Source organism: Calonectris borealis, chromosome 3 (genome assembly GCF_964195595.1).
Source record: "Calonectris borealis chromosome 3, bCalBor7.hap1.2, whole genome shotgun sequence".
Lineage (NCBI taxonomy): Eukaryota > Metazoa > Chordata > Aves > Procellariiformes > Procellariidae > Calonectris > Calonectris borealis.
The window spans coordinates 70,524,747-70,551,079 of NC_134314.1; the positions used below are offsets into that span (position 1 = coordinate 70,524,747).

Below are 26,333 nucleotides of genomic sequence, written 5' to 3' on the forward strand. Positions count from 1 at the left end.
TCTGTCTTTCAGACACTCTCTAAGATACTGGACAGTTGCATATGCTGTGCCGTATCTTCTATTTAGTGAATGCGTTCAAATGAGGACTACATGAATGCTACCTTATCAAGTGGAAGTCTGGTTTCAGTGATCTTGTTTCAGTGAAGAAATCAGAACATGAGTGCATTTCAGAACTGTCTTAACCGGTACTAATTTATTCCACACGCTGTTTCAGATGGTCCTCTTTGGATCTCCTGATTCACCACGGATTATCTGTGTAGCTAGGTTCACCAACATACTAGGTCATGAAATGAGCAAAAGCAAAAGTTATTCTGAAACTGAACTGAGCTATACAAAGCCTTCTGTAAGGTGGAGGCTAAATGCACTAGCAATATTAAATCTCAACTATTCATGTGACAAAACATAGGTACATCCCTCACACATATATGATAGAAATAAGTGTTAAAATATTTGCCATGTAGTCCGTATTACTCTGTAGCTTCCCAGCCCCCAGTTTTGAACAATGGCACCACTCTAAAAAAAATTAAGTTACTTTCCTCACTAATATGTGCAATCATCTTCACAATCCTGTATAATGACAGCTTGCAGGACTATGAAATTTAGATACATTTTGTATTTACAACATTTATTAGGACCCGACAAAATGCAATGTAAATTGAATGGTGTTTGTTGGAATTACAGCTACACACTGATGGAATACATTTAAAAATCCCAGTCACTCTGTGCCACTAAAATTAATTAGTGTTTTGGAAATAAATCACAACTTAATTTAGGAAATGGGAGGGGGGTGTATTTTAAAGCAACTTCTAAATAGCTGAATGCCAAAGTACTTGAGTTTTGTTTTCTTTGTTTCTGATGTCAGAAAGTTTTGTATTTGTATCAGAATGACTCAGATTTTATGCTCTCTACAGCTCAAGGTGCGCGTGGGCAGCTTGATTTAGATCAACCCGATGCCTGATCAAGGACACTAGATCAAGGGTATGAGACAGCCTACTGAAAGCGAGTCATAAACATCATCATCAGGCACAGTTTTACAAGGAGGAGTTAGAAGTCCTCTATTCCTCCTCAATCACCTTCACATGTAGGGCAGGCAGACATTGGAGAACATGCTATGTTCTCCATCCCCTTCAGGTTTGGGGCCAGAGTTGCATCTGCCACCGAAAACCACTGGATAAGAAAGCATATGGAAATAGATGATACTCCTAAATAGAAATACTATTTGAGCACCTAAGCCACATAATTTTGGTGTCAGAAATTGTTCCACATAACTGGCCTAAGCCCAAGGCACAGGATTACCTCTCAGCCATACTGCGAACAGGTAGTGATTTTTATAAACTTTAGTATGGTCCTGAACATGTAAGCACCTTGTGTTTGCAAGTCTGGCATTAACAATATTGCCCTTGTCCTGCAGTGCTGCTCATAGGCTCTTGTCCTTTCCTGTAGTCTTGCTGCTCTCTGTCCTTCGCTTTATGGGAGGCTTCGAGACTCTGCAATATCCAGACCTCATTCTCACTCTTTGCACCCACTATGGTATTTACACTGGGGTCAAAGCAAGCATGAAATGCTACTTGATGGCAGGACAGAAGCATTTCACATTCACTCCTACACATTGGACGGACCGTAGAAGATGCAGGAACCCATTTTGCCAGTGAAACCAGAAAGTGTACCTTAGGTTCTCGACCAAGAGCCCAGTATTCATGAGAAACTTCATAATAACAAATAAGTAGAGAGGAATAAAAACTATTCTTGCTTCACATTTCTTCCCCAAACTCCCTTACCACCCAGGTCAGGATCTCCACCTTTTTTCCACACTGCTCTGGATGCTACTTTCTGCCTCCCACACTAAACAATGTCTTTTATTATTTGTGCTGTTTAAAACAGATCTTTTCTAGAAAGGCTCTAGTGACAACCCCTAAGAACATCTCTTTTATATCTTTTATGTGTGGGCAGGAGAGGCCCAGCCTCTGCCCTGTTACTGACTGCAGCTGGGATTTCAAAGCCATCTGGGCATTCTGGATGTCAAAGCAGAGTTTGGCAGTCCAGTGCCCTTAAGCCAAGAAGTCTCAAAAGGAGCCCCAAGTTGATACTACATAAATCTACTGTAATCTTGAATTAAGGTGGGAATTAATCCTGAATTTGCTCTGACAATGACACTGCAACGGCTAACACAGGCAGATTTGACTCTCAGATACAGCTGGTAAACTCCTCAAGCACACAGTTTCTTTGATTTGCACAAGGCCAAGACTGCCTGTACTTAGTAAATAGTAAAAAAATTATTTATGCCAACCTTTATAGTGTGCAGCTCATCAGAATAAAAACATTTAAATTGGTGAAAAGCCCAGACAACTGACTGTAGACAAGGCTACAAGGTGGCTGGGTGCAGAGAAAAGCTGAGGAGAGCATACAGTGGAAGCAACAAACTTTCTCCAAAATCCATCACTTGAGCTTATGTGTGCCAGTTGCAGCAACATTTATAGGAGATTGCAAGCAGCTTCAGCTTACCTTTGGCACTGAACAGCAGTCAGATGAGGCTAAAAATCCAAAAATTTAGACTAACAGTGCTAGAGTTGGGAAAGACTATCGGATCTTATGCAGGGTTTATAGAAAAAACAGATACTTGCATTTCAGGGAGAATGAAGTTAAGCAGCGCTGTACTGTTTTACCAGCCATTTTCACAGATTTTCCAACAAAGCTGTATAATCCCTTCTACAGACCTAGCAGTCAGGGAAGCCACCTCCTGCCCCATACTCTCTTGGCTTCTAAGAAAACAGAAGGATGTGTAGAAGCAGCCTTGAGAAACTTTTTTTTCATCCCTGCATGTTTGCGACTCATAGTTAGGTCCTGCATCCTTTTGCACAGAGTATTCCCTGTGAATGAGGATTGCTCACAGTAACCTTAGAAAGGACAGTTCCAGCCCATATAATCGTCAGCTTGACCCACAGGTGTCAACCACCACAGTGGTGCTCAGCTTGTCAGATGGAGATGAAGCACGTCCCATTTTCATAATACTCATGATAAGAAATATTAGATATTATTCCTTTAAAGTGGACAAAGGATACTCTTACAAGGACCCTCTTACAGATTTTCTTTGCTCCTTGCAGACAAGCATACCATCATCTGAGGCTGTACTATCCCCACCAGAGTTAAAAATCTCCATAAAATTAATTGGTGAGAGAGCAGAAGACATTAATCAGCAGGGGTTAAGCATTAGCACAACAATTTCATGGCTACCCTGTGACCTTCTACTGAATGATACTGATAGAGCATAAATGCTGCACAAGGTCAATTAGTGTTATGGTGTCTCTGCTCATTGCTGTTTATTTTACCCTCATTTATACACCTCAGGTACTCTGTCAGTTGGTTGGGGTCTGGTTGAAAAAGTGAGGGAAAGGAGTATTTTGAGTAGGCTTAGAAAACTCTTCAGCCTGAGAAAGACTCCTTGGCGGGGGATAAAACTGTGCACGTCCTTTCAAATTCCTGTACCCTTGTGCGGGACACTGACCACATGGAGATCACCAATCCTTTGAATTCCTTATCCAAAGAGGAAGCATGCCCAGCAGACATCCTGCAGAAACAGATTAGTCTTCTACCCTGTAAAAATGAACAGCTAACAGCTCGGCTCTGCCTGATGTGTGTATTTCCAGGAAATAAGACTGAATGCACCAGTCAGCAGAATAAATACAATTATATGGGATTTTGAGAAATGAACAACTGGCCAGAGAACTTTTTACATCCCTCACTCTGTGAAAAAAGGAAAGCTTTTGGAGATGTCATTCACTTTTCCTTTGTGTTAGAAGAGATTTCTCTCCAGATTGAAGGCAGCTGTTGTTTTTTTGTGGGTCCATCACTCTACAGACTTCTCTGTGATCCTCAGACTGGGAAGTACTTTGTAAGCAAGCAATGTAAAAGGCTAGAAAGTCACAGTTCTTTGCTTCGTTAAAGACCACTGAAAAAATTTTCTGTATGTTACACACCAGTACAGTACGTGCACTCATTAAGACTGAAAAATGTCAACAGAGTTTTACTGAAAACTGCCTTGTGAGATTTTCACCATAGGTATCTGGGCAAGACTGCTGCTCAGCTTCGGGCAACAGAAGCTAAAACAAAATAGTAGACTCAGTCATTGCTTTTCTTCTGGTCCTTCTCCTTTTTTTCCCCAACTTCAAGGCCACTCAGAACATGAAACCGTTCCTGACTGACACTGCTGAAATTTTGGGGGTTTGTTTTGTTTAGCTGTGTCTCTTGCATGTCTTCTCCTTTAAATGTTTAAAATATTGCTAAAGGAAAGGTATTTTTTAAAAAGTGCCCACTCAGATCCTTTGTAGCAATAAGCCAAGCATAGTCAGAGTTATGCTTTAAGGAGGAAGAAGCAAGCCCTCTATGCTGCATTTTGAAAAGTTGCCCTACCGTCCACTACCAGATGAGACAACAGGGGAGGAGTTAAGAATGAACTTCTGTCTTTGAGTCAGAATTTCCCAATTTCAGGGAGATTTACATTAGCAAAATCAGCCTGTTCTGGTAACGCAAGTAGGTCTCACCAATCTCATTCAGAAATCACAAGTACAGTAAGAAGAGGGGTTAATGACCTAGTAACTCTTTCCTGACAGCAGAGGTCAAGGCCTGAAATAAGGCTGAACACAAGGCTGTGTAAAACAGCTAAGATGCAACCCACCTGACATGGTGCCTGAGCTATTGTATGAATTGCATGGTGGAAAATCTTCCCTCTCAGCTGCACACAGGGAGAGACGCCCACCTTTCTCCCTGGGTATAGAGGAAGAACCGCTGGCGACTTAGGTACTTGACTAAAACGCTAGTTATAAACCAAGTCACACAGCAGGGATCTGGGCCCAAGAGTCTCCGTCGACCAGGTCCCGAGGACCAGCTGCTCCCACTGAATTCATAGATGCTGTGCTCAACATCTCTAAAATCAAAGTCATCTGACCCAACGCATACCGAAGTCAAAGGCAAAACAGAAATCATTTCCACCACAGAAGGTTAAATTCTTACTAAGACCATACTAAATGTAAAGATGAGAGCATCAGGCAAACAAAGAGAGAAGAACCCTTATGGCCCAGGTGACAAAAAGGAGACTCTTGCCAGGTAATATTAAAGCACACAATGCAAATTTTCCCAAACCCTGGTCTTGAGAAAATATCGTCATTCTCTCCTTCCCCGTGTCCTTCTCCTGATGTTGTCAATCTTTAATGCAGAAGGTTCAAGTATTTTCTACCACCTGTGTAATGTATTTACAGCTGCCTTATATTCCCCCAGTAGTACCTTGGTTGTATATCTTTTTTTCTCCCTTTTCCACAATCCTAAATTATTAGTCAAAAACCAGAGACATAGTTAAAACATTCATGCTGCAGTTATTTCCAAATTTCCCTGAAGAATCTTGTTTTAACACCCCACTGCTTGTCAAAATCTGGATCATGACTTTGTCCTTTCTCTGACAGATGCAAGAAATAACTATTTGCTCGAGCCCAGCAGCAAACAGTGCATGCAACCAACCCACCCTTCCTTCCCCCCCAAACTTCAAAAACCCGAAACCTTTTCCCATGCAGCATACTGTACAACTTACCCACTGACTACATGTTACCAGAACCCATTATTTGATTATTAACACTGGGGCAGTCGCTATTTATCAAGCACGGACACCCTGGCATGCTCGCACAGCCCTCTCATCTACCTCAGCCTAATTAAGCAGCATCCCCCCAGCCTAACCCACACCACTGCAGAACTCACCACAGAAAACATCCTGTGCAGGGAGCCGTACGCTGCTGCTGCCTGCTGCTGGGTTTTGCGAGCCAACGCTAAACTCTTAGCTCTGGTTTTACTCCTCCTGAAGGCGGGCATTGTGGCTTGTGAATACAAACTTTGCCAAAGGAAAAAGCCCCTGGGAAGGAAGCCTCGGACGTTGCGATCCCCCACGGACACACCTTCTCTCTGAGCTCAGCTGCACAAGTTTCTCTTTTGTGCCGATTAACGAAAATCGGGGACGCTGTCAATGTCCCAGTGTAACGGGGCTAAGCAGCATATGAGAGCACGAACAGACCTGCCATGCCTCCCTTTATTACTACAAATGTAAGGAAAACATGCCAGATGAGAAGATTTTTTTGTAACTAGCTTGATGTAGTGAATGCAGGACAAAGTGCAGTTATGGCAAGAGAAGATGGGTTTTATCTCCCAGAAATGTACCTGCCTCTGTGCCCGTGAAATTTACTGCATAAACAAAACATCAGGTGCTTTGAGAAAAGTAACCAAATACCTAAAAATATCTAGAGGCTGCTGACTGCCCTGAAGGTCAGCGTGAATTATCAAAGGTACTGATGCCCTGTCAAGGGTATATGCTGCTAAATGGTGTGGCATACAAATGCTCCTACAATGATAGAATGAAAACCAGCGGCTCTCTGGATGATTTCTTTACATAATTATGCTTGTCCTTTGTTTGAACTTTTTAGTTGTAATTACATCAATAAAAAGAAATTTAAACGGTGCTCAGTAATAAATTCAGGCTTGAAAGTAAAAGTCCCCACGTTGCTATATTCACACAAAACCAATCAGGTCTACAGCTAGGTTATTCTAAAAACAATGTAACTTTAAATAAAACATTATAGGACATGACACCACTGAGCTGAAGAGTTACAAGACTGACAAGCAATTCGTTAATAAAAGGAGAACTACACCAGCGGCATAATAAAACACAGTAACTCCCATGTTCCCTCTATCAAAGCACTGTTAGAGTGCAATGATGTTGAGCTGTAAGGCTTCATTCAACACTGCCCTTGCCACCACATATCTCTCCAGCAAACCCTTTTCTTGAACCCAAATGATACACCAAGCCTTGGTATCCACATCCTTGGTTATGAGTGTGCTGCTTCAGAGATTTCAAGGATATTCACCTTCATACAAGCAAGGGGAATAACGCAGCCCTCTCCTTTAATTACTGCAATTAAACTTACATGAATCTCTTTCCAAATCATTAGCGCAACTTGACAGCTCAGCATTTGCCAAACTGTGAAGCTCAGTTGCCGAGCGGCCGCCTATCAGAGGAACAACGATGCTGGATCCCTGAAACAACATGCTGCTGATAAGGCTCGCAGAATGTGTCGCAGTAGTAGGAACTTCTTGATAGCTGATGGACTGTGCCCCTTCTTTTGGAGACAGATATCGAATTCACTGGGTGAGAAGACTATGTAACAGAAAACTGAGGGAATGGTCTCGGAGGAGCAAGAGAGGTTTTGCTTGCTCTCTAACGTTTCATTTTTCAATGGACGCACAGCCTGGTTTCAAACTCCAATTATATGGACTAATGTGTAGCATGTACAAGGCTATTCTTCTTATCCACCACTAGTGGTTGCTTCTGCAGTAGTCCACAGACCCTAGGGATCCACAGACCAAGTTTGACGAGAAAAAAAACATAAAATCACTAGTCTGTGGAAATCAAATGTTTACAATACTGCATATGGCATTGAAAAAATAACACAGGTCAGGTCACCAGATCCACATTTATTAAGTGTGTAACTATACTTCCTGGAAAGGTACTCTTTCTCCATTTTCGATCAGCATGAGTTGTGGCAATTTCAAGCTCTGTTTTTGTAATAGGTATGTGTTAAAACACAGCTTATCCACTGGGACCGGGAAAAAAAAGGCTGCTAAATTTCAGGTCCAAGCAATATCATCCATCTTGATGAAAAACACTGACAGGCCTTTTTAATTCCATATTAGGAAGTTATTCTCCCCCAGATTTGCTAATTAAGCCTGAGTTATTAGCTAGCCATATGCCAGCTAAAAGATGTTACCAATTAACACATTTTTTTTTTAATGTGTGTTAATTAGAAAAAAAACAACAATGTTTTAGTAATACTTCCAACTCCTATTGAGGGACTTGGATAAATCAAAAAAGTAAAAAGCACAAACTAAAATAAACCAAATGAATGAAACCATTTTCTTTAGCCTTTCTTCTGCTCTAGAAGCACACAACAAACACCCAAGCCCTCTTCAAGAATCGGTCTCCTACGTAAAATTTACATGTAAAATAATCAATCACCTTGAAATACTTTTAAGATGACTGGAAAAATGACATAGCCTTGTTGTTTGTTCCTGTGTGCTTTGAGTAACACACATTCCCTTTACAGACATCTGGTTTTCATCTTTCCATTTTAGTGGCACCAGGCTTGATAGTTACCATAACAGTAACATCCTTCATAATACAGGCTTCCCTCTATTGTCCCGATATGTCTAGGTGTGCTTATCTGCATCGAGTTTGTTTCCCATCCTGCTTTTGCCCTTAATGCATGAAGGTAAAAGGCTAATTTTGCTCTGTCTATACGGACTTTGAATGAAAGGAAACGGCGGCTTGCCTCCAGGGCAATTCTGAGCACTTGTGGGCTACTTTAAAACATCAGTCTGGACCACCAGTGAAGCATACTTTCTATACACAACATATATTTTTTTTATATATAAGAGTGTGTGTGTATATATATATGTATGCACATGTATGTGTGTATATAATACACACACACACATGTATATTAAAAAAATATAATATGTACATACATACTCTGAACTAAAGAGGAGCTCTGTGATATTAGTGGTCTCTAAGCATTACAAGCTCATGCTTAATTCAGCTGGTCTCCAGATCTCTACAGTGATCTACAAGGGACTCCATTTTTCACTTTTTATAAATATGGGTGGATGATTTTTCTGAATATTTTTCTATCACGCTTAGTATACTAATAACATGTTTTTTAAATGCCTTCAGAATGCTTTTTCAAAGCATAATTGTTCACAGTGAAGACATCTGCTTTAATTCCAGTGCTAAAAAAATCAGTTAACATTCCAAATGTTTAAAATGAATTTTTGTTTAATTTTTAATTTCAAGCATCTCAAATGCTGTTTGTAACATTCTCACCCAGAGTGTTTTGTGCTGAATGCAAAAACTTTTCTCAAGTGCTGATTAGAAACTATGGCATCCACCAAGATACCATCTTCGCAGTTGCATTCATCTTTCACAGTATATTTTTGCACTGTGCCTTCTTTAGAGGCAGAGAGGGTGACTCTCATCTCTTCTTGTTAGTAGCAGGCATATTGCATTTTGAATGTTAAAAGATGCAATAATCCCTCTGTAAAGACAGATAATGCAGATCCCCTGAACTCCACATCAACCTCTCCCCTGGTTTCAGCGGGGTTTTTGTTTAGGCACTCCAGAAGGATTCTGCTGTCTCAGAAGGAAATAATCACCATGTGAATGAAGGTCTATGTCTGCCCACAGTATGTTAACAAGTAGAGACAGAGCCACACAGTGCTATGGACAACAGGTAAAAAATGAAAATCTGTTGGCACTTCCCTGTGTATTTGACTCAACTGACCCCTTACTTTTTTTAATTCTCCTCCCTCTTCCTTCCTTCCAGGTATCTTTTTGTTATCTTTGATTTTGCAGAATCTGCTGCAGGTAGCAGATTTTTTCAGTTTTGGCATTTCAGGTCTACCTAAAATGGCCTTACATGTTCCTGACAGTACAAAATAGGAATCAAAGCCTCATTGAAGTATAGGATGGTACCCAGGATGCAGTATTGGTCTGAAATCCTATATTGCAACTTTGTGGGACCTTGAAGTGACTTTGTGCCCCGTGGGTAACTGGTGGGCACATCACATACCTCAGCATGTGCTAAAATTGTGTTTAAATGTTTCTGCATCGCAAGGAAAAAACATGTATGTTATTGTCAGCACCGTAACTGAACAGTATCTCAGTCTTAAAAAAAACCACCAAATAATCTACAGCTGGCAGAGAGGTTATCCAGCTCCCTGAGTCTGTCAGAAGTGCGATTAGATATCTCTGCCTTTGATTTCAAAGTGAAATGCTGCAGTCATATCCTGCACTGCAGGTGACTGGGTGGCCTTTGGAAGCCCAGGGTGGTGGACTCCAAGGCAGCTTCCTGCCCTTCGTCGGTGAAGTCACAAGAGTCTCCAGAGACGCTGCTAACCATATCCTGTTGCAATGAACCAGGACTGTTGTCATACGCTTCTCTCTTCACCTCCAGGTAAGCCTCGTGGATTTTTCCCAGAAGACTACAAAGAAAAGCTGTATTATAAGTCATCTCCCACCGGCTTCTTTCATTTGCGAGCAGCCACACAACACAATTTCTTCTCCTGATCTCCTGCACGTTTAACACCAACGACTGTCACAGTACTTTTGAGAGGATGTTTCCTTCACTCAAAGACAACAAATACCACCTCCCCTCCAAACCCCAGCGACCCAATGTAATAGCACAAAAAAGAGCAACACAAGTTCACACTTCTGCATGCAAGAGCTGCACAGTCTCCCTTTGCACTTCTTTCTTGTGCCGTTCTTGTGACTCCCCACCAGTAACTATGCACACAGGTCTCCATCCAGAGCTCATGTCTGGTAGCAGGTTCACTCGAGATATAGCATCTTTCACACTTCAAGCTTTATGGTTTCTAGGCTCCTCACTATTTTAGCCAAGACAGACAACTGTTGTATTTGAATTTTGGGCCATCCATAGGGTAGCTCTGCTGCATTTAAAGAACCTGCAGGATCAATGCAACAAAGTGAAATCCAGGACTGGGGTCAGCAGCAAGCACTCACTTGTAGGTTTACAGCAAGCCTTCTGCAACCTAGTCTATCCTCGTGCCTTCTCTGGGGGATGGAATAAAATATTGAAACCTAAATTAATTAGCAAAACTCTTACAGACTTCTAACAGGCTACAATCTCACTTATATCACTGATACACTTCTCAAAAGGCACATGATGACAGCAGGGGTCCGGCCGCAGCTCCACACTGCTGGAGCCAGCAACTCTGGTTGGGCTCACCGCAGGCTGGGCTGTCTGCAAGGGAAGCACAATAATTAGCAGAGCTCCCCACCGGCTTCCGTCCTGCTTTTGTTGCAGAACTGTCCCCTCCAGGCACAACTGAATCAAGGAAAACCACTGCTGAGGACCATGCTACTTTCCCATGTAGGCTGTTAGACTCCCTAAATGCATCTCACATCTGGAAGGAAATGACACTTGGATTGCAGAGGAGCATACATCGTTTTGAGAGTATTACGTTGTTAATCCCTTTCCTACGAAGAACAGAAAAAAAGGATGTTAATTGCAGACTACTCCCCAAGCTTTTGGATCTCATCCACTGCTAAAGAGAAGGTCTCACGATTAAAATAAAGGAAAGATCCTTAATGTCCTATGGATGCTGAGTAAACCTTCAGGCAGGCAGCTCTCCTGCAATTAATGACATGCTGTGCAAGTGGGAACTGCCTGGGCAATGCAAAATAGAGCTAATGAGAAGCTATCACCACAAACACCATTTAACTGGAATTGCCTCCATGCAAGAAATGGGTTTGGGGCCATATGGGCATACCAGTAGTTTTTTCTTCCTCTTATTTTACTTTTCCCAGAGGAACCTCTGTTGAGCTTCTGGTCATTTCTGCTTGGCTTTCTTTCAATGTAGCTCAATAATTGGTGTTTACTTGATTAGTAACAACATTCGCCTTCCAAGATTTTTGATTTTCACAGTCTTTGCTTAACAAAATTACTCCACATACACTTATTTTTTTTAGATATCCCACAGTTTTATTTCAATGTTAATGTTGCTTTGGGGATGTTTTGGGGGTAGGATTCACTAACTGACTAGCAAGAAAGGATGCCACTTATACCAAATGGAGAGAAATATTGCTCTGAAGTCTACCAGACACATGTGAACATATATACATACACTGCCACACCATCCTAAATGTAATCAAAACATGATTTGTACTTGTCAGTTTTTATGTTTTATGCACCATATCATTGCAAATCTTTCTTCTAATTCAGTATATTTTAGTAAATCTTTAACTTTCTCATTGAAAAGTCATACTAGGAAACTGTTTAATTTTGGTCATAAAGACTAAACATTTCTTGACATTTACCCACTAAGACAGTCATCCACTGATTATATAGACACATTCAGACAGATGAACCCTATCTCATCTCTGAGAGTGAATGAGTGTCATCATCAGATCAGAATAAATAAATGAACCACCACAACTGAATATATAGGATCACATTTACTGGCAGCGCCAACAGAAGGCTGTTGGGTGTGTTTTGAATAATGGTGCCCTGAACTATCCCACAGCACATATGCTACAGATCACATGCTTGTACAATGTTTTCTACATCATTCCTAGCATCCACTTGCTTTCTTCCGGAAGATAAAACACCATTCAAATCATCCATAAACATTAAACAATTGTATTAATTTTCTGCTGGGATCGGACTATATGAGTAATGATTACTAACTGCTTTCACCTTTACTGTTCCATGGCAACTGTCGCACTTGCCCCCTTCATATTCCCAAAATCAAACTGCACTTTTTTCTTTAACAATTGAGCATTCAGACAGACTAGCAACGGGATACACATTCTTTCATTCAGGTTTGAACCTAGACCTGAATGTATATTGTACCTCAGGATTTTTAAATTACTCTATCTGCATGAGAAGTTGATGGCTTTAGTGCTACTTCTAATGAAGTGGTTTCAAAATCAGTTTTAGACAGTTTGAAGACAAATTATTAATTTCTTCAACTTATGAAAACTATCCCTCCAGTACATGGCTATGCTGTATATACAAGAGGCCAAAACCACACATGCAGCAAACTCTTTACAATACTCGCTGATTTTTTTTACAGAAATAGCTGTGTGAAATCAGCTAATAGGTAACACAAGGATTTCCTTTTTGAAATCATGACACATTATCTTGCATCTGTTGAAAGCACTGTTTTGGGAAGCTTGTTGTGGCAGTTGGATGACGCAGAAGATGTGTTTTTCTTTCTGACCCAGTCTCAGTCTCTGCATTCACACTGCTTGGGCACCATCTGACATGCAAACCAGCTGCTCAATTGCACATACACTTTAGATGGGTTGGAAGAAAAACCTCGACAGTTATCCAAGTTAGGCACGTTTGCACGTTGGCTCCTTGAGCACGAGAAGCGGGACTGTACGCAGGAAGACCAAAAACCAGATTTCTCACCATGGTCTCAGACATGCAGAGTTCATGGAAACATCTACTTCTTCTCACTGCACTTGCAAAAGCTGCCCTCAGGCAAATGGAGGACTGTCCACAATTGGCATCACAATAAAAAGAACACGCAAGTTTCAAAAGCACTGGGAGGATGATTTGACATTACATAGGAAACTCGAGCATCCAAAAGCAGACTTCTGAGATGCACAAGTACGTATTTTTTCTACTTTCTTTTTTCCCCCTATATCTATAAATACGGACATATCAAGTAGGGCCATTATGCTGACATGCACCTCATCCCTATAAAAAGCTCAAAGCATTTGATGAAATCTCCATCCTGAAGGAGATGCAGGTTTGTGTTTGCCAAAGGTGCCATGCGCTCTGCTGACCAGACTTGTTGCAAGTTCTTCATTTCCTCAACAGATGGAGGGGAAGTGAACACGGTTGTCAAACTGGAGCGGAGAAGGAGTGAGTTGAGCTAATCTAAAGCAGCTCATGCTAGGGAAAGGTGTTCAGGGATTTTTAACCAAAATTTCTGTTCATTGCATTAAGAATGGTATTCTCAAGGAAAAAAAGTTATTTTTTTCCCTCTGCAGTGTGTAGTTTGTGGTTTTTTTTTTATTAAGAGGTGATTTTTTTTTTTTTTATTAAGAGGTGATGGGGATAGACTTGTCCTCATATACACATACTGATGTACGATCAGTAACCCATTCTGGGAGTAGATTGACTATGTTAAGAATCAACAGCAAAGCAAAGGCAATTTCTGTAAGTGTCTACACCCAACTTATTCCCAGAATCAATTTTACTTCATTGTTTGAAAGAAATACAGCACCACTTCAAAAGCATTACAAAATCAAACCGGTAGGCCACTCTTTAGAAAGCAAATCCTTGTTAACATTCAGGTTCTCATCACAGTAACTTCCGTTTCTGCATCTGCAATGTTAATTTTTGAAGATGCCAGAATAAAACCATTCTGCATTCATTGACTATTTTTACTGTGATTACAAAGCATCACACTAGCTATTTTTACTGGGTTTCTTAAGTTTCTTAAAGAACTCTAAAATACAGCTGAGAATATAATGAAGTTATGTGAAATATTTGCACAGAGTTTACTCTAAGGTTTTTTCTTATGATCTGTAAAATATTTAAAGTGAAAATACATCTTCCCCCTCTCACACATGCACTTATATGAAGTTCTTTCTTTCCGTCTGTTAAAATTTAGTATGATTTCAGAAATACTTATCTCTGATGATACTCAAAAGATTCAGGGCAACCGAAAGTCACATCACAGCATTCTTACAAAAGACCTTGGAATAGTAGCTACTTATACAGTAAAATTTCACCTTTTAGCTATGTTCGTCTTTCGTAAAAGGATATTTTTAATATATTGAAAATACAAAGTAAAGATAAGCAAGTTAGTAACAGACTACTAACCTTCACCTTAAAAGAAACCATGGGCTAGAGAAAACATTTCTAACCAATACGGTTTGCAATTAGAAATCACAAGTAGCTAAAGGAGAAGTTGCATTTTTTATTTATTCAGCTTCGTGCTACTTTGATGTACGGAGAGCTTGATTCTTGGCAACTGTGAACATACCAGGATTTAACAGAGCACCAGGAGCACAGACAATTCGTTCTCAAAATGATTAAACACAACTAAACCTAATTGCACTGACAGGCATACTCAATCCCCAGATTTTCTGAGATCCTCTATTCTTCTGTCAACAGTACGCCTACATACTCCAGAACCAACAATTGCAAGGATGACATGCCACTGCCACATAAACAGTATTTTAACACAGTTTGAAAATGTACTGCAGCAGAATGTGTTAGAAGTTTAACATCTATCCTTGTTAAATAAAATAGAAAATAAAGTAAAGTTATTAAAGGTACAAATGAGGCATCCCAGAGAATACAGAGCTGACAAAACCCATGAGCATCTGGAATGAATGGTTCTTGATGTCCATGTCTTGTGTTTTTAATAATATTTTATAACTTAAGGAACGGCTTCCATTTCTGGAATGAAACAATCCTCTATTGCCCTTCTAATTAATTTGTTAGCTCTCAGATGAAAGACAAAAACATACAACTATTCTAAATTCATTCATTTCTCAGACTACAAAAAATGAATGAACGAATGATTGAATGAACGCATGTTTGAATGTAGTACACATGCAACAAAAGACTTATTCCTTTGAGATTGCAAGGCACTTCTGAAATGCCTCACTGTACTTTCAGTTAAGATGATGCTTAACCTTAGCTTGGTATGAGATGAAGAATATAATAGTGAAAAACAAACAAACAAAAATGCTCCAAATGAGAAACACAAAATCTAGAAATCAGTCATGCAACCATTAAATCCAAAGCTTTAAGAGTGTTTTATATTTACTTACATGTTACAGGACAAAAATCAACCAAACTTCAAAGGAGTCTGCTCCCTCAGAGCCAAGTAATTACATCTACAGTTGCTGTCAAATGGGAAGTGAGCATCTCTAGCTGTTTCTCCCCTGAAATAATCCCAAACCGCCTGTTGTTCCAGGCTGTGCTCAGAACCTCTTAGCGCCACCAACGTCTTCTCCACAGAGCTGTGCTTACACATCTCCTCTCCCCCATACTTCTGCGACATCACCTAATGCTGAGGTGTCTGCGCTACTGCTCTCCCACAGGCATGGGTCACGTTAGCGCATGCAGGAAACAGAAGGCAAAGGGGAAAAAAAAAAAAAGCAAACCCAAATCCAGATGCTATGCTTTTTGAGGCTGCACAATTTCCTCAAACTAGCTTTTATTGCCATAGCTATTGTTCATCTGGCAAGCAGTCCCAAATCACAGCTATAAAAACAGAAATAATTTTAATTCCTTTTATACCCAATCATAAAAGCACACACAATATACACTACCTAAATTTACTGTGAAGTTTGTTTTTTTTTTAATTCTACATCTATTGCAGAAATCAAAAGGGTCAGACAAAAAGCTCTGACAGTAATAGGCACCCTCCAACAGAAAGACAGCAATCAATTACAAACCATTTGCAGAAATTGTAGAGCTGTCACAGACGCGTTTACAGCTGCAGTTCAAGTCAGTGCCTCTGATTGCTAAGCCATTTTCCCCCCTCGTACCTACAAAACTAGGACAGCTTCAGATACTTTTTAAAATGACACTAGCAGACCTGCATGCCAACCAAGAAGTGAACTGCAGTATGGCATGGGCAGTTGCTTCAGCAAATTGTGCACAAGCCATTAATAGCTGCTAGACTGACAGATTGGAGGCTGGAGAGAGGGCAGGGAGCAGACCTGTCTGTTTTCCCCTCTTTTTTGAGCTTTAATTGCAGCATGTACTTTAGAGCATTGGAGCAAATTTAGTGCGTTCAGAGCAACAACAAGCGTACTTGAATTGTTCTCTCTGTATTTAAATCCTCCTGAACTCTCCCTAATTTTCTGTCATCTGGTGCATTTGACACAGATGATCAGGATTGGCTTTGTTTTTATGTTAAAGCAAAGCTGATGCCCCAGAATCTCCTCCCCTCCAGCAGGACGGGAGCTCAGTCGTGTATGTCTGCACAGTGCATGGGGGGCAGCGCGTACCTCAGGCGAGCAGGGCACCCCGAGGCGCCTGGGGGAACGTGGCCAAGCACCAGCCTGCTGGTGCAGGCAGCCACCGAGGCATCCTAAGCCTTGGGGTCACGTCCACTGTGCTCCCGCGAAGATCCCTGCCCCTAAAACACTGCAGAAGCCCTAAAACAGGACAGTAGAGAAAATCCACATTACCCCTTCCGAAGGAACAATGCATCCCAGGGGGAGAAAAATACAGTTTATTCTTGTCTGTTTGCAAAGACTGCTTGGGAGCATAAGCAACATATTACACAGGAGATAGATTATCTTTGTGAGAATCCCCTGTGCAGCAGGAGATGGGCTAAAGGCCCGCAATCACTGGGCTTCTCCTTACTCTCTAGGGAAACTGCACCTATATTAGACTGAATTAATTCCAAAAGTGAGAGAGGATCAGCTCCTCTCGGTAGGTATGGCTACAGGCACAATATATCTTCCCTGTTCTGGTCTTCCGAGTTTTCACGTTCTGCCTTATCTCTACCAATTTTTCATACAACCTAGTACAAGACAGTAATATAGTCCAGAACCATAAAAACTCTAACTTCATTTCTGTTATGCAAGAGTGTAACGCAAGTGTTATCACAAATTTGCTTGGAGAAACAACCAACATCAACAGAAGTAACAAAAACATTTCTGTCGACAGAATGGCAATACCTAGTAAAATCACGACCACCAACATGAAAACCCTACCCATGCTAGCAGTTGTGGGGTTCAAAACAATATGCACTGGAGTTGGACACAGGTTGCAATTTGTTTGACTCAGAGCAAAATGGACAAAAAATTGCTCTTTGAAGACCCAACGCATTCGAAGGTGGACGCTAATTCTGCGGGTCCCTGCCTCAGCCTCCAAAGTCCTGACTGAGAGCAGGTTGGAGCATCCATTACCCCAGCTGAAGTCAAACAGTAACTGCAGACACATAAGGGTTCTGCAAATTAGAGAGTGGGAATCACTGGCTCTCAAACACTGCACCTCTCCAAGTCTGCAGTCCAGTCTAAAGCTATTGACGTTAAGCGAGCGTTGCTATGGTCACTGAAATCTTAACAACAAGACCAGAAGTATCAGCAAAAAGAAAACATGAACCAAACTGAATCAGTTAGAAAGCTGTAGCAGCTTTACTGCTCTCTACAGAACTGAGTTTAAGCAACACAGAAAGATGAATTTGACAAGTCTCCGCCTGTTTGCCATTTGCCCCGTCACACTGCTTTTGGAGATACAGCAGCTGTGCCGTAGATGCTGACCTGTCAGGGTGACCTCAAGATAATAAAACACTAAATACAGCTAACATGCATAAAAACTTTTCCAAATCAGTGCCATACGTTAAATTCTTTCCCACAGAATGCAGAGCGTTAACACTACAACACTGTCTTTTTGTTCATAAGGATTGTTATGTCAAGCATGTTCTTACCCTGAAAGGTGGATCAGTCTTCTCCCTGTGTGGCACTTGGTCCAGAGTGCCATCAGTACTGCTCCTTTTCAAGCTGGGTGTGACATCAGGCACATTACTAAAATCTGCATTCGAAAGAAAGCAAATAAATAAATTGGAGGGTTATAGGACAGGATCAGGAAAAGTATTTGCTTTTACCTGCAAATACTTTCAGCGTCTAGTAGAATTACTACAGAGGGAGAGAAGGAATACAAAATTTGTGATCCTCCCCACCCCCTCGAAAATAACACAAGAGGTCAACCAAGGAGCAACTATGCCTGGAAACTCTGCTTTCAAAACAGCAGCTGGACATCTAAGACCATCTGAAATAACGCACATATTTGATCTACCAAAATAAACCTAACACTCTTGCTAACAGCATGCTTTTGAAGGCAGCATTATCTATAATCAGCACACTCTGTGCTGAGACAACCAGTGAGGATAATTAAATGCACTCAGTAGTTCTCCTTGGATAAGCAAACTATTGTTCGGCACGACTTAGTCCTGAATCCCTTAAAGATTTAAGAAGAAAAGAGAATTTTGCCTTGGAACAAACACCACAGTTCGTAATACGGAAAAAATCCCTTCTTGTCACCAAGTTTACCAATTTTACTAAGTTTGCAGTCCATATACATAGTAGCTGGCACAATGCAAAAACCAGAGGAGGCATTGCCCTGCTCTACTTATTGACAGACTGTAGCTTTTAATAATATTTATGTGTAAACTCAAGATCTATTCAAAAATGTTGAACATTAATATAAAAATGATGGGTTTTCTCTTTACATTTCCTCAGCTGGTTGCTTAAAATCTGCAGAGACATTTACATGGAAATTCCAATTAAAACTCTTAGAAGTGAAGAAGTGATTTTTGATCTGCAGTATTACCAGTTGGAGTAGCTGAAAATCATAAAGCAGCCACCAAAAAAAAAAAAAGAGGATTTTTAGCAACCTCAGATGATAAAATAGTAATAAAATGAAGGGTTTTTTTAATTTGCTGCTTTGTTTCCTAGCCTTTAAGCCTCTAGGGTATAATTCACACCACATTACCACATTTTCAAACTCTTTCTCAACACCTACAAATGCTGGAGATTTATTTTTAAGTGAAAGCTGAGATTCTCATTTAATCACTGACTCCAGCAACTGAGGTGGCAATTAAAACAAATACCACTCAACTTGCAGTAAAATCATGAGAGCTAGCAATAACAAAATTGTGAAGGACAACAGTATCTCTCCGCCTGGGTGTTGCTGTCGTCCTGTCCCTGCAGAGCAGGACCAGCTCCTCTCAGCCAGAATTGACAAACATGGACTGAAGTAGGGATGGAAATGGGAATTTTAGGCCCAAAAGAACACCTTATAGCCCATGAGGAGCCTTCCTGGGAAGACAAAACATGGCAGAAAGACATAGGAAAGCCAGAGAGAAAGATGCAAATAACTCAGCATGCAAATAACTCAGCACAATGTCATCTTAATACTTTATTTTTCCACATGTTATTAAGGTGCCTATGCCAAGCTTAGCATCGAGGCTGACACTTTCCACCCAGATGCCAAAGACTTGACTACTCTGTCATTCCCCTATCCTTGCAGAACCAAGGTCCCATCGCTTTTCTCCCCTCAAGCTTTTTTACCTTTTGCTCCTGGAGTCAGGTGTGACTCCTGGTATCTCAGAGCCTACACAACATGCAATACTCCAAGAGTTACCACCTTTGCAGAAAAAACATATTTTACACAACTCCACCAAACAGCCACCCATCTTCTTTAAGAACTTGGGAGACAGTCCTGAAGGGCAAAGGGGTCCAGGAAGGCTGGACATTCTTCAAGAAGGAAGTCTTAAAGGTGGAGAAGCAGGCTGTCCCCCTGCCGTAAGAAGAACTGGCAGGGATGACGACCGGCCTGGCTGAACAGGGAGCTTTTGCTGGGACTCAGGAAAAAAAAGAAGAGTTTACCACTTTTGGAAGAAGGGGCAGGCAACTTGAGAAGAGTACAGGGATCTCGTTAGGTTGTGCAGAAAGAAAATTAGAAAGGCAAAAGCCAGCTAGAACTCAATCTGGCCACTGTCATAAGAGATAACAAAAAATGTTTTTACAAATATATTAACAATAAAAAGAGAGCCAAGGAGAATCTCCATCCTCTATTGGATGTGGGGGGGGGAACATTGCCACCAAGGATGAGGAAAGGCTGAGATACTTAACGCCTTCTTTGCCTCAGTCTTTAATAGTCAGACCAGTTATCCTCAGGGTATTCAGCCCCCTGAGCTAGGAGACAGGGACGGAGAGCAGGATAAACCCCCCATAATCCAAGAGGAAGAAGTTAATGACCTGCTACGCCACCTGGACACTCACAAGTCTATGGGGCCGGATGGGATCCACCCGAGGGTACTGAGGGAGCTGGCGGAGGAGCTTGCCAAGCCGCTCTCCATCATTTACCAGCAGTCCTGGTTAACAGGGGAGGTCCCTGACGACTGGAGGCTGCCAAAGTGACGCCCATCTACAAGAAGGGCCAGGGAACTACAGGCCAGTCAGCCTGACCTCGGTGCCGGGGAAGATCATGAAGTGGTTCATCTTGAGAGCGCCTACAAGCCATGTGCAGGACAACCAGGGGATCAGGCCCAGCCAGCACGGGTTCATGGAAGGCAGGTCCTGCTTGACCAACCTGATCTCCTTCTATGAGCAGGTGACCCATTTAGTGGATGAGGGAAAGGCTGTGGATGTGGTCTGCCTCGACTTCAGTAAAGCCTTTGACACTGTCTCCCACAGCATCCTCCTAGAGAAGCTGGTGGGTCATGTCTTAGACAGGTACACTCTTCGCTGGGTAAAAAACTGGCTGGACAACCAAGCCCAAAGAGTTGTGGTGAATGGAGTTAAATCCAGCTGGCAGCTGGTCACAAGTGGTGTTCCCCAGGGCTCAGTTTTGGGGCCAGTTCTGTTATCAATGACCCGGATGAGGGGATCGAGTGCTCCCTCAGTAAGTTTGCAGACGACACCAAGCTGGGCAGGAGTGTTGATCTACTCGAGGGTAGGAAGGCTCTGCAGAGGGACCCGGACAGGCTGGATCTATGGGCTGAGGCCAACTGTATGAGGTTCAACAAGGCCAAGTGCCAGGTCCTGCACTTGGGTCACAACAACCCCAGGCAACGCTACAGGCTTGGGGAAGAGTGGCTGGAAAGCTGCCCGGAGGAAAAGGACCTGGGGGTGCTGGTTGACAGCCGGCTGAACATGAGCCGGCAGTGTGCCCAGGTGGCCAAGAAGGCCAACAGCATCCTGGCTTGTACCAGAAATAGTGTGGCCAGCAGGAGTAGGGAGGTGATCGTGCCCCTGTACTTGGCGCTGGTGAGGCCGCACCTCCAATACTGTGTTCAGTTTTGGGCCCCTCACTACAAGAAGGACATGGAGGTGCTGGAGCGTGTCCAGAGAAGGGCAACGAAGCTGGTGAAGGGTCTGGAGCACAAGTCTTGTGAGGAGTGGCTGAGGGAATTGGTACTGTTTAGCCTGGAGAAGAGGAGGCTGAGGGGAGATCTCATCGCGCTCTACAACTACCTGGAAGGAGGTTGTAGCGTGTTGGTCTCTTCTGCCAAGTAACTGGCGATAGGACGAGAGGAAATGGCCTCAAGTTGCGCCAAGAGAGGTTTAGATTGGACATTAGGAGAAATTTCTGTACTGAAAGAGTGTTCAAGCCTTGGAACAGGCTGCCCAGGGAAGTGGTTGAGTCACCATCCCTGGAAGTACTTAAAAGACGTGTAGGTGAGGCGCTTAGGGACATGGTGTAGTGGGCATGGTGGTGTTGGGTTGGCGGTTGGATTCGATGATCTTAGAGGTCTTTTCCAACCTTAATGATTCTATGATTTTAACTTAACAAGGAGTCTGCCCTGTCTATTTATTTTATTATGCTTTTACCCCTCTTCCTCCACCAAGCCTGAATAATTTTCTCCTGCCCTCTGGACATTTAAAGCAATTTTGAGAAAAAAACCTATGCCCTTTCTCTGATTTTACAAAATGACCACTAAACGTATTTGTCCTTTACAAAACAGGAAGTAAAACTAACCTACGCAAGCAATGAAGAGAAAGCATAAATGTAGGAAGAGGAAAATAAGGTAAAACAATCAGCAGACAACATGAACAGAAGAAATCAAGATAACAATACCCAAAGCAGGCAAACAGAATATTATATCACTTTGTCCAGGTGATCTATCTTTTCCTCCTTTCACCCTCATCTTTGTTTTTCCTTTCTAGTCTATAGAGCTGTCAGAGGTAGGTCTATATAGTCTTGACCGTTTTTAAAGCATTTGCTATTGGCAGAACGTGTTGTTGATGGTAGTTAGGGTAAGCCACAGTAAATGTTTTTAAAATAGTAAAAACCAAAAAAAGTTACGTGGAAAGGATCCAAGGTGAAAAAGGACATCCTACTGCATGTTGTATGCCAAACTAACAGGGGGAGGGAAGGAAGGAAGGACGTATGGCTTGTTGATCAGTTTAGCATCCATATCCTGTCTCCCTTTCCTTCTTTTACTGTGGAAGCAGACTTCCTTTGGATCTCCTCCTACAAACCATCAAACTATTCCCAAAGAGCACAGAAGCATCACCATCAGCTGCATAGCTTAAAAAAACCACATCAAGGGGCAAAGAAAATGAGTATTACCTTCGAGAATAGGTAATTTCAAATGCAAAGCCTAAGGACATAAACACAGCAGCAAGTTTAATACTGAAATTCTCTCTACTAGTAATAAATGGAAGGGGAGTAACAAGCCAAACCATACAAAATGTATTTTCTTTAAACATTCAAATTTGGATTTAGCTCTACAACGGGATTCATATTAACAAAGTTGTTCAAAAGTAGTAATGTAAAATTATTATCTTACAGGCTGGGTTACCACTATCCTTTCAGGCAAAACTAGCAATAAAACTATAGAGACTGCACAGAATTAAGAGAAATGTTACAGCTGTGTGAGTACGAAATCATTCAAGTATTCGAGTTCTGGATTTTTGCTGGGAATATGCACAGAAAAGTATGCAAGGAGATACATATTCCTAAATCAGCACTTTTTTTTGTATTAATATTACTATTTTTAAAAAAACTATCTCTAAGTTACTTACTTTACTACATTACATTACTGACTAGTTAAAGAAAACATGGACTACTTTGCTGGAAACCTTGCTTGAGAGGCTTTCCAGCATGGTAATGGTGAGTATACCATGACTAAGTCTGCCTATACAGCTCCATTACAGTGGTACATTTGATCTATTCTATTGACGTACTTGTGATAAACCTGTCTGGAAGAAAAAAGGGACTGATAATATTGGGTTAAACAAAAGTTGGTTTAAATCTTTTAACATAATTTTTTCTCTACTGCAGCATACCTCTCTGTCCTGTTTACACACTCACACTCATGCATGATGAGTTGAAATGTGCATCACTTCCATGTGGGAAGGATAGGAACCTCTTAAGCAGATAGGTTCTTCTGATCTAGCAAACAGGAGTGTCTCCAGACACCAAAATACAAAGTCAGTGTGGTGGGTTGACCCTGGCTGGATGCCAGGTGCCCTCCAAAGCCGCTCTATCACTCCCCTCCTCAGCTGGACAGGGGAGAAAAAATATAACGAAAGGCTCGTGGGTCGAGATAAGGACAGGGAGAGATCATTCACCAATTACCATCACGGGCAAAACAGACTCAACTTGGGGAAATTAGTTTAATTTATTACCAATCAAATCAGAGTAGGGTAATGAGAAATAAAACCAAATCTTAAAAACACCTTCCCCCCACCCCTCCCTTCTTCCTGGGCTCAACTTTCTCTACCTCCTCCCCGCCAGTGGTGCAGGGGGACAGGGAATGGGGATTGTTCATCACACGTTGTCTCTGCTGCTCCTTCCTGCTCAGGGGGAGGACTTCTCGCACTCTTCCCCTGCTCCGGTGTGGGGTCCTCCATGGGCTGCAGGTGGATATCTGCTCCACGGTGGACCTCCATGGGCTGCAGGGGCACAGCCTGCCTCACCATGGTTTTCACCACGGGCTGCAGGGGAATCTCTGCTCCGGTGCCTGGAGCACCTCCTGCGCCTCCTTCTTCACTGACCTTGGTGTCTGCAGAGTTGTTCCTCTCACATATTCTCACTCCTCTCTCTGGCTGCTGTTGCCCAGGTGTTTTTTTTCCCCTTCTTAAACATGTTATCCCAGAGGCGTTACCACCGTCGCTGATGGGCCCGGCCTTGGCCAGTGGCAGGTCCATCTTGGAGCCGTCTGGCATTGGCTCTGTTGGACATAGGGGAGGCTTCTAGCAGCTTCTCACAGAAACCACCCCTGCAGCCCCACCGCTACCAAAACCTTGCCACGCAAACCCAATACAGTCAGCTTCTTGCAAACAAGAGAGTAGCAACCTCAGCTAAATGCTAAAATTCTCAGAAAAGCACAGGGGGAAAATGCCATTATGTGAAAAGCTTAACTACATCATATGAAGTGCATACCAAACTTTTTGCTTGGTTTCTAGCAATGAACAACCAAGTAGTAAGAACTCGCTCAGCACCTTCAGCTACCAACAGCATCACCAAATAAGAATGCCATTACTCCTGCAGTGTTGTGTCTTGATGGCAGGCAAATATGTGACTCACAATTATTCAAGAGAAATTATAATGTAACCGCTAAAAACTGAAAGAAAGCATACTTCCTAAGTCATGCTCCTCACTACTCATCATTCAATTAAAAGTAGGCACAGAGCACACAGATGGGACAGTCAGTGAGAAAAACAAACACATACACCATATCCAAGAGCTCTGTACACCTACAGGAATGCCTCTTCCCACGTAGCTGCGGTGATACACATACAAGTGGTCAATATGGAAGTTATTCACATGTTTGTGAGCAGTGAGGTACAATGGAAACACATCCTCCAGCAGATGTGTGAGACAATAATAATCTGTGCTACAATCCCTGCCAAGAAACCAAGGAAGTCAACTGGAAAACATCAACATCGACCATCCGGCAATTCATTTACCATAAAGAAGCCATCAACAAATGCAAATGTCACTTATCTCTTTTTTCTGTTTAATTAACAAAGAAGCCTTAATTACTTTCTAGTCAGCGCTGCTCTTACCACTTTAGCTGCTCACTGCAAAGGCAAAATTACTATGAGGAGAAAGTAGGAACTGGGGATCCTGTTTCTTTTATAATTCTTTTTTTCATAATACTTCAGAACTTGTTCCGTTTTAGATTTTTCTCACCAATTTAAAAAAATGCCAAATAATCATCACAAGCACGTCAAGTGTTATCAAATGTCAAGCACTACGTAGGTGGTGTAACCACCCCCTTTTTCAAACTACAGCAAGAGGGTTTTTTTCCACTTGCCACTCTACTGACAACAATAAATTGAACAAAAAATTCTGTCTAGCTCTACACAAGAAGACAACACAGCAAAATAAAATGTACTCAGTCTCCCACTTCAAGACAAACTAAGACCACTCCAGGGCATCATTTTCAGACCTAGCAGGAGCAGCAGTTCTGTGCATCACTTGATAACTATCCTCAGCAAGTAAAGAAGCATTCTGATAGGCATAGGTGGTCCTGACCTCGGTAAAAATGTAGTGACTACACCAGTATGGAAAATCGGGTTTCCATTCTGCAGCATTTGAGATTGCAAAAGTGGTTTCTTTTTTCTAAGAATGAAACCATACCCTTTTACATTATGCTATTCAGTTTTTGCCGAAACGCTGAGAAAGAGACACCACAGAGCAAAAAGAAGTCACTCGACACCAGGATATTCATCCATGATGTAGGAGAGAGAGATGAAGTCTCCTGCTCTGTCAGATTCAGGCGAGGAAACTGAACCTAGGTCTGTCTCAGCTAAGGTAAGATGCTTGATTAACAGCTGGTAGCTGTGAGTCTTTCCTGGTATCCCCAGGGTATCCACCTGATCCCCCTGGTATCCACCTGATCCACTTACCGTATCACCAAACATTCACTACAGCAAATAGATTCCACTCTAAAGCTCATGATAAAGCTAGTCCCAAAGGACGCAACTGACCCAGGCTGAAATCTGTCTGTCCTCAACAGGGAAGAGTGAGGCAGGATAGCAATTAATGACTAGAAAATGACCATGTCTGAGGTGGGTGCAGAGTTGTACTGCATGCAACTCAGCAGAGGATTAAACTTTCTTTAGCTCTCCATATTTAAAAGCTGGCATATGGAATTGAAACTCAAGAGCAACGATTTTAATAAATGGTTCAACTGATGATGGGTAAAAGAGGTTGATGCTATGCAGATGGTGAATAACAAGCAATAGTTATGTTTAAAGAAAGAATGAAAATGCTGGG

General features: G+C 41.9%; 1 protein-coding gene across 8 annotated transcripts in view; it reads right to left on the reverse strand.

The window, feature by feature from the left end:
* The window catches only part of TIAM2 (TIAM Rac1 associated GEF 2), a 183,493-nt gene that overhangs the window by 14,590 nt on the left and 142,570 nt on the right, over positions 1–26,333 (reverse strand). For all 8 annotated transcript variants that reach the window (XM_075146102.1, XM_075146106.1, XM_075146108.1 and 5 more), the window contains one exon: positions 18,025–18,128. In XM_075146102.1, the coding sequence (XP_075002203.1) occupies positions 18,025–18,128 (104 nt within the window). The remainder of the gene's footprint in view (positions 1–18,024; positions 18,129–26,333) is intronic.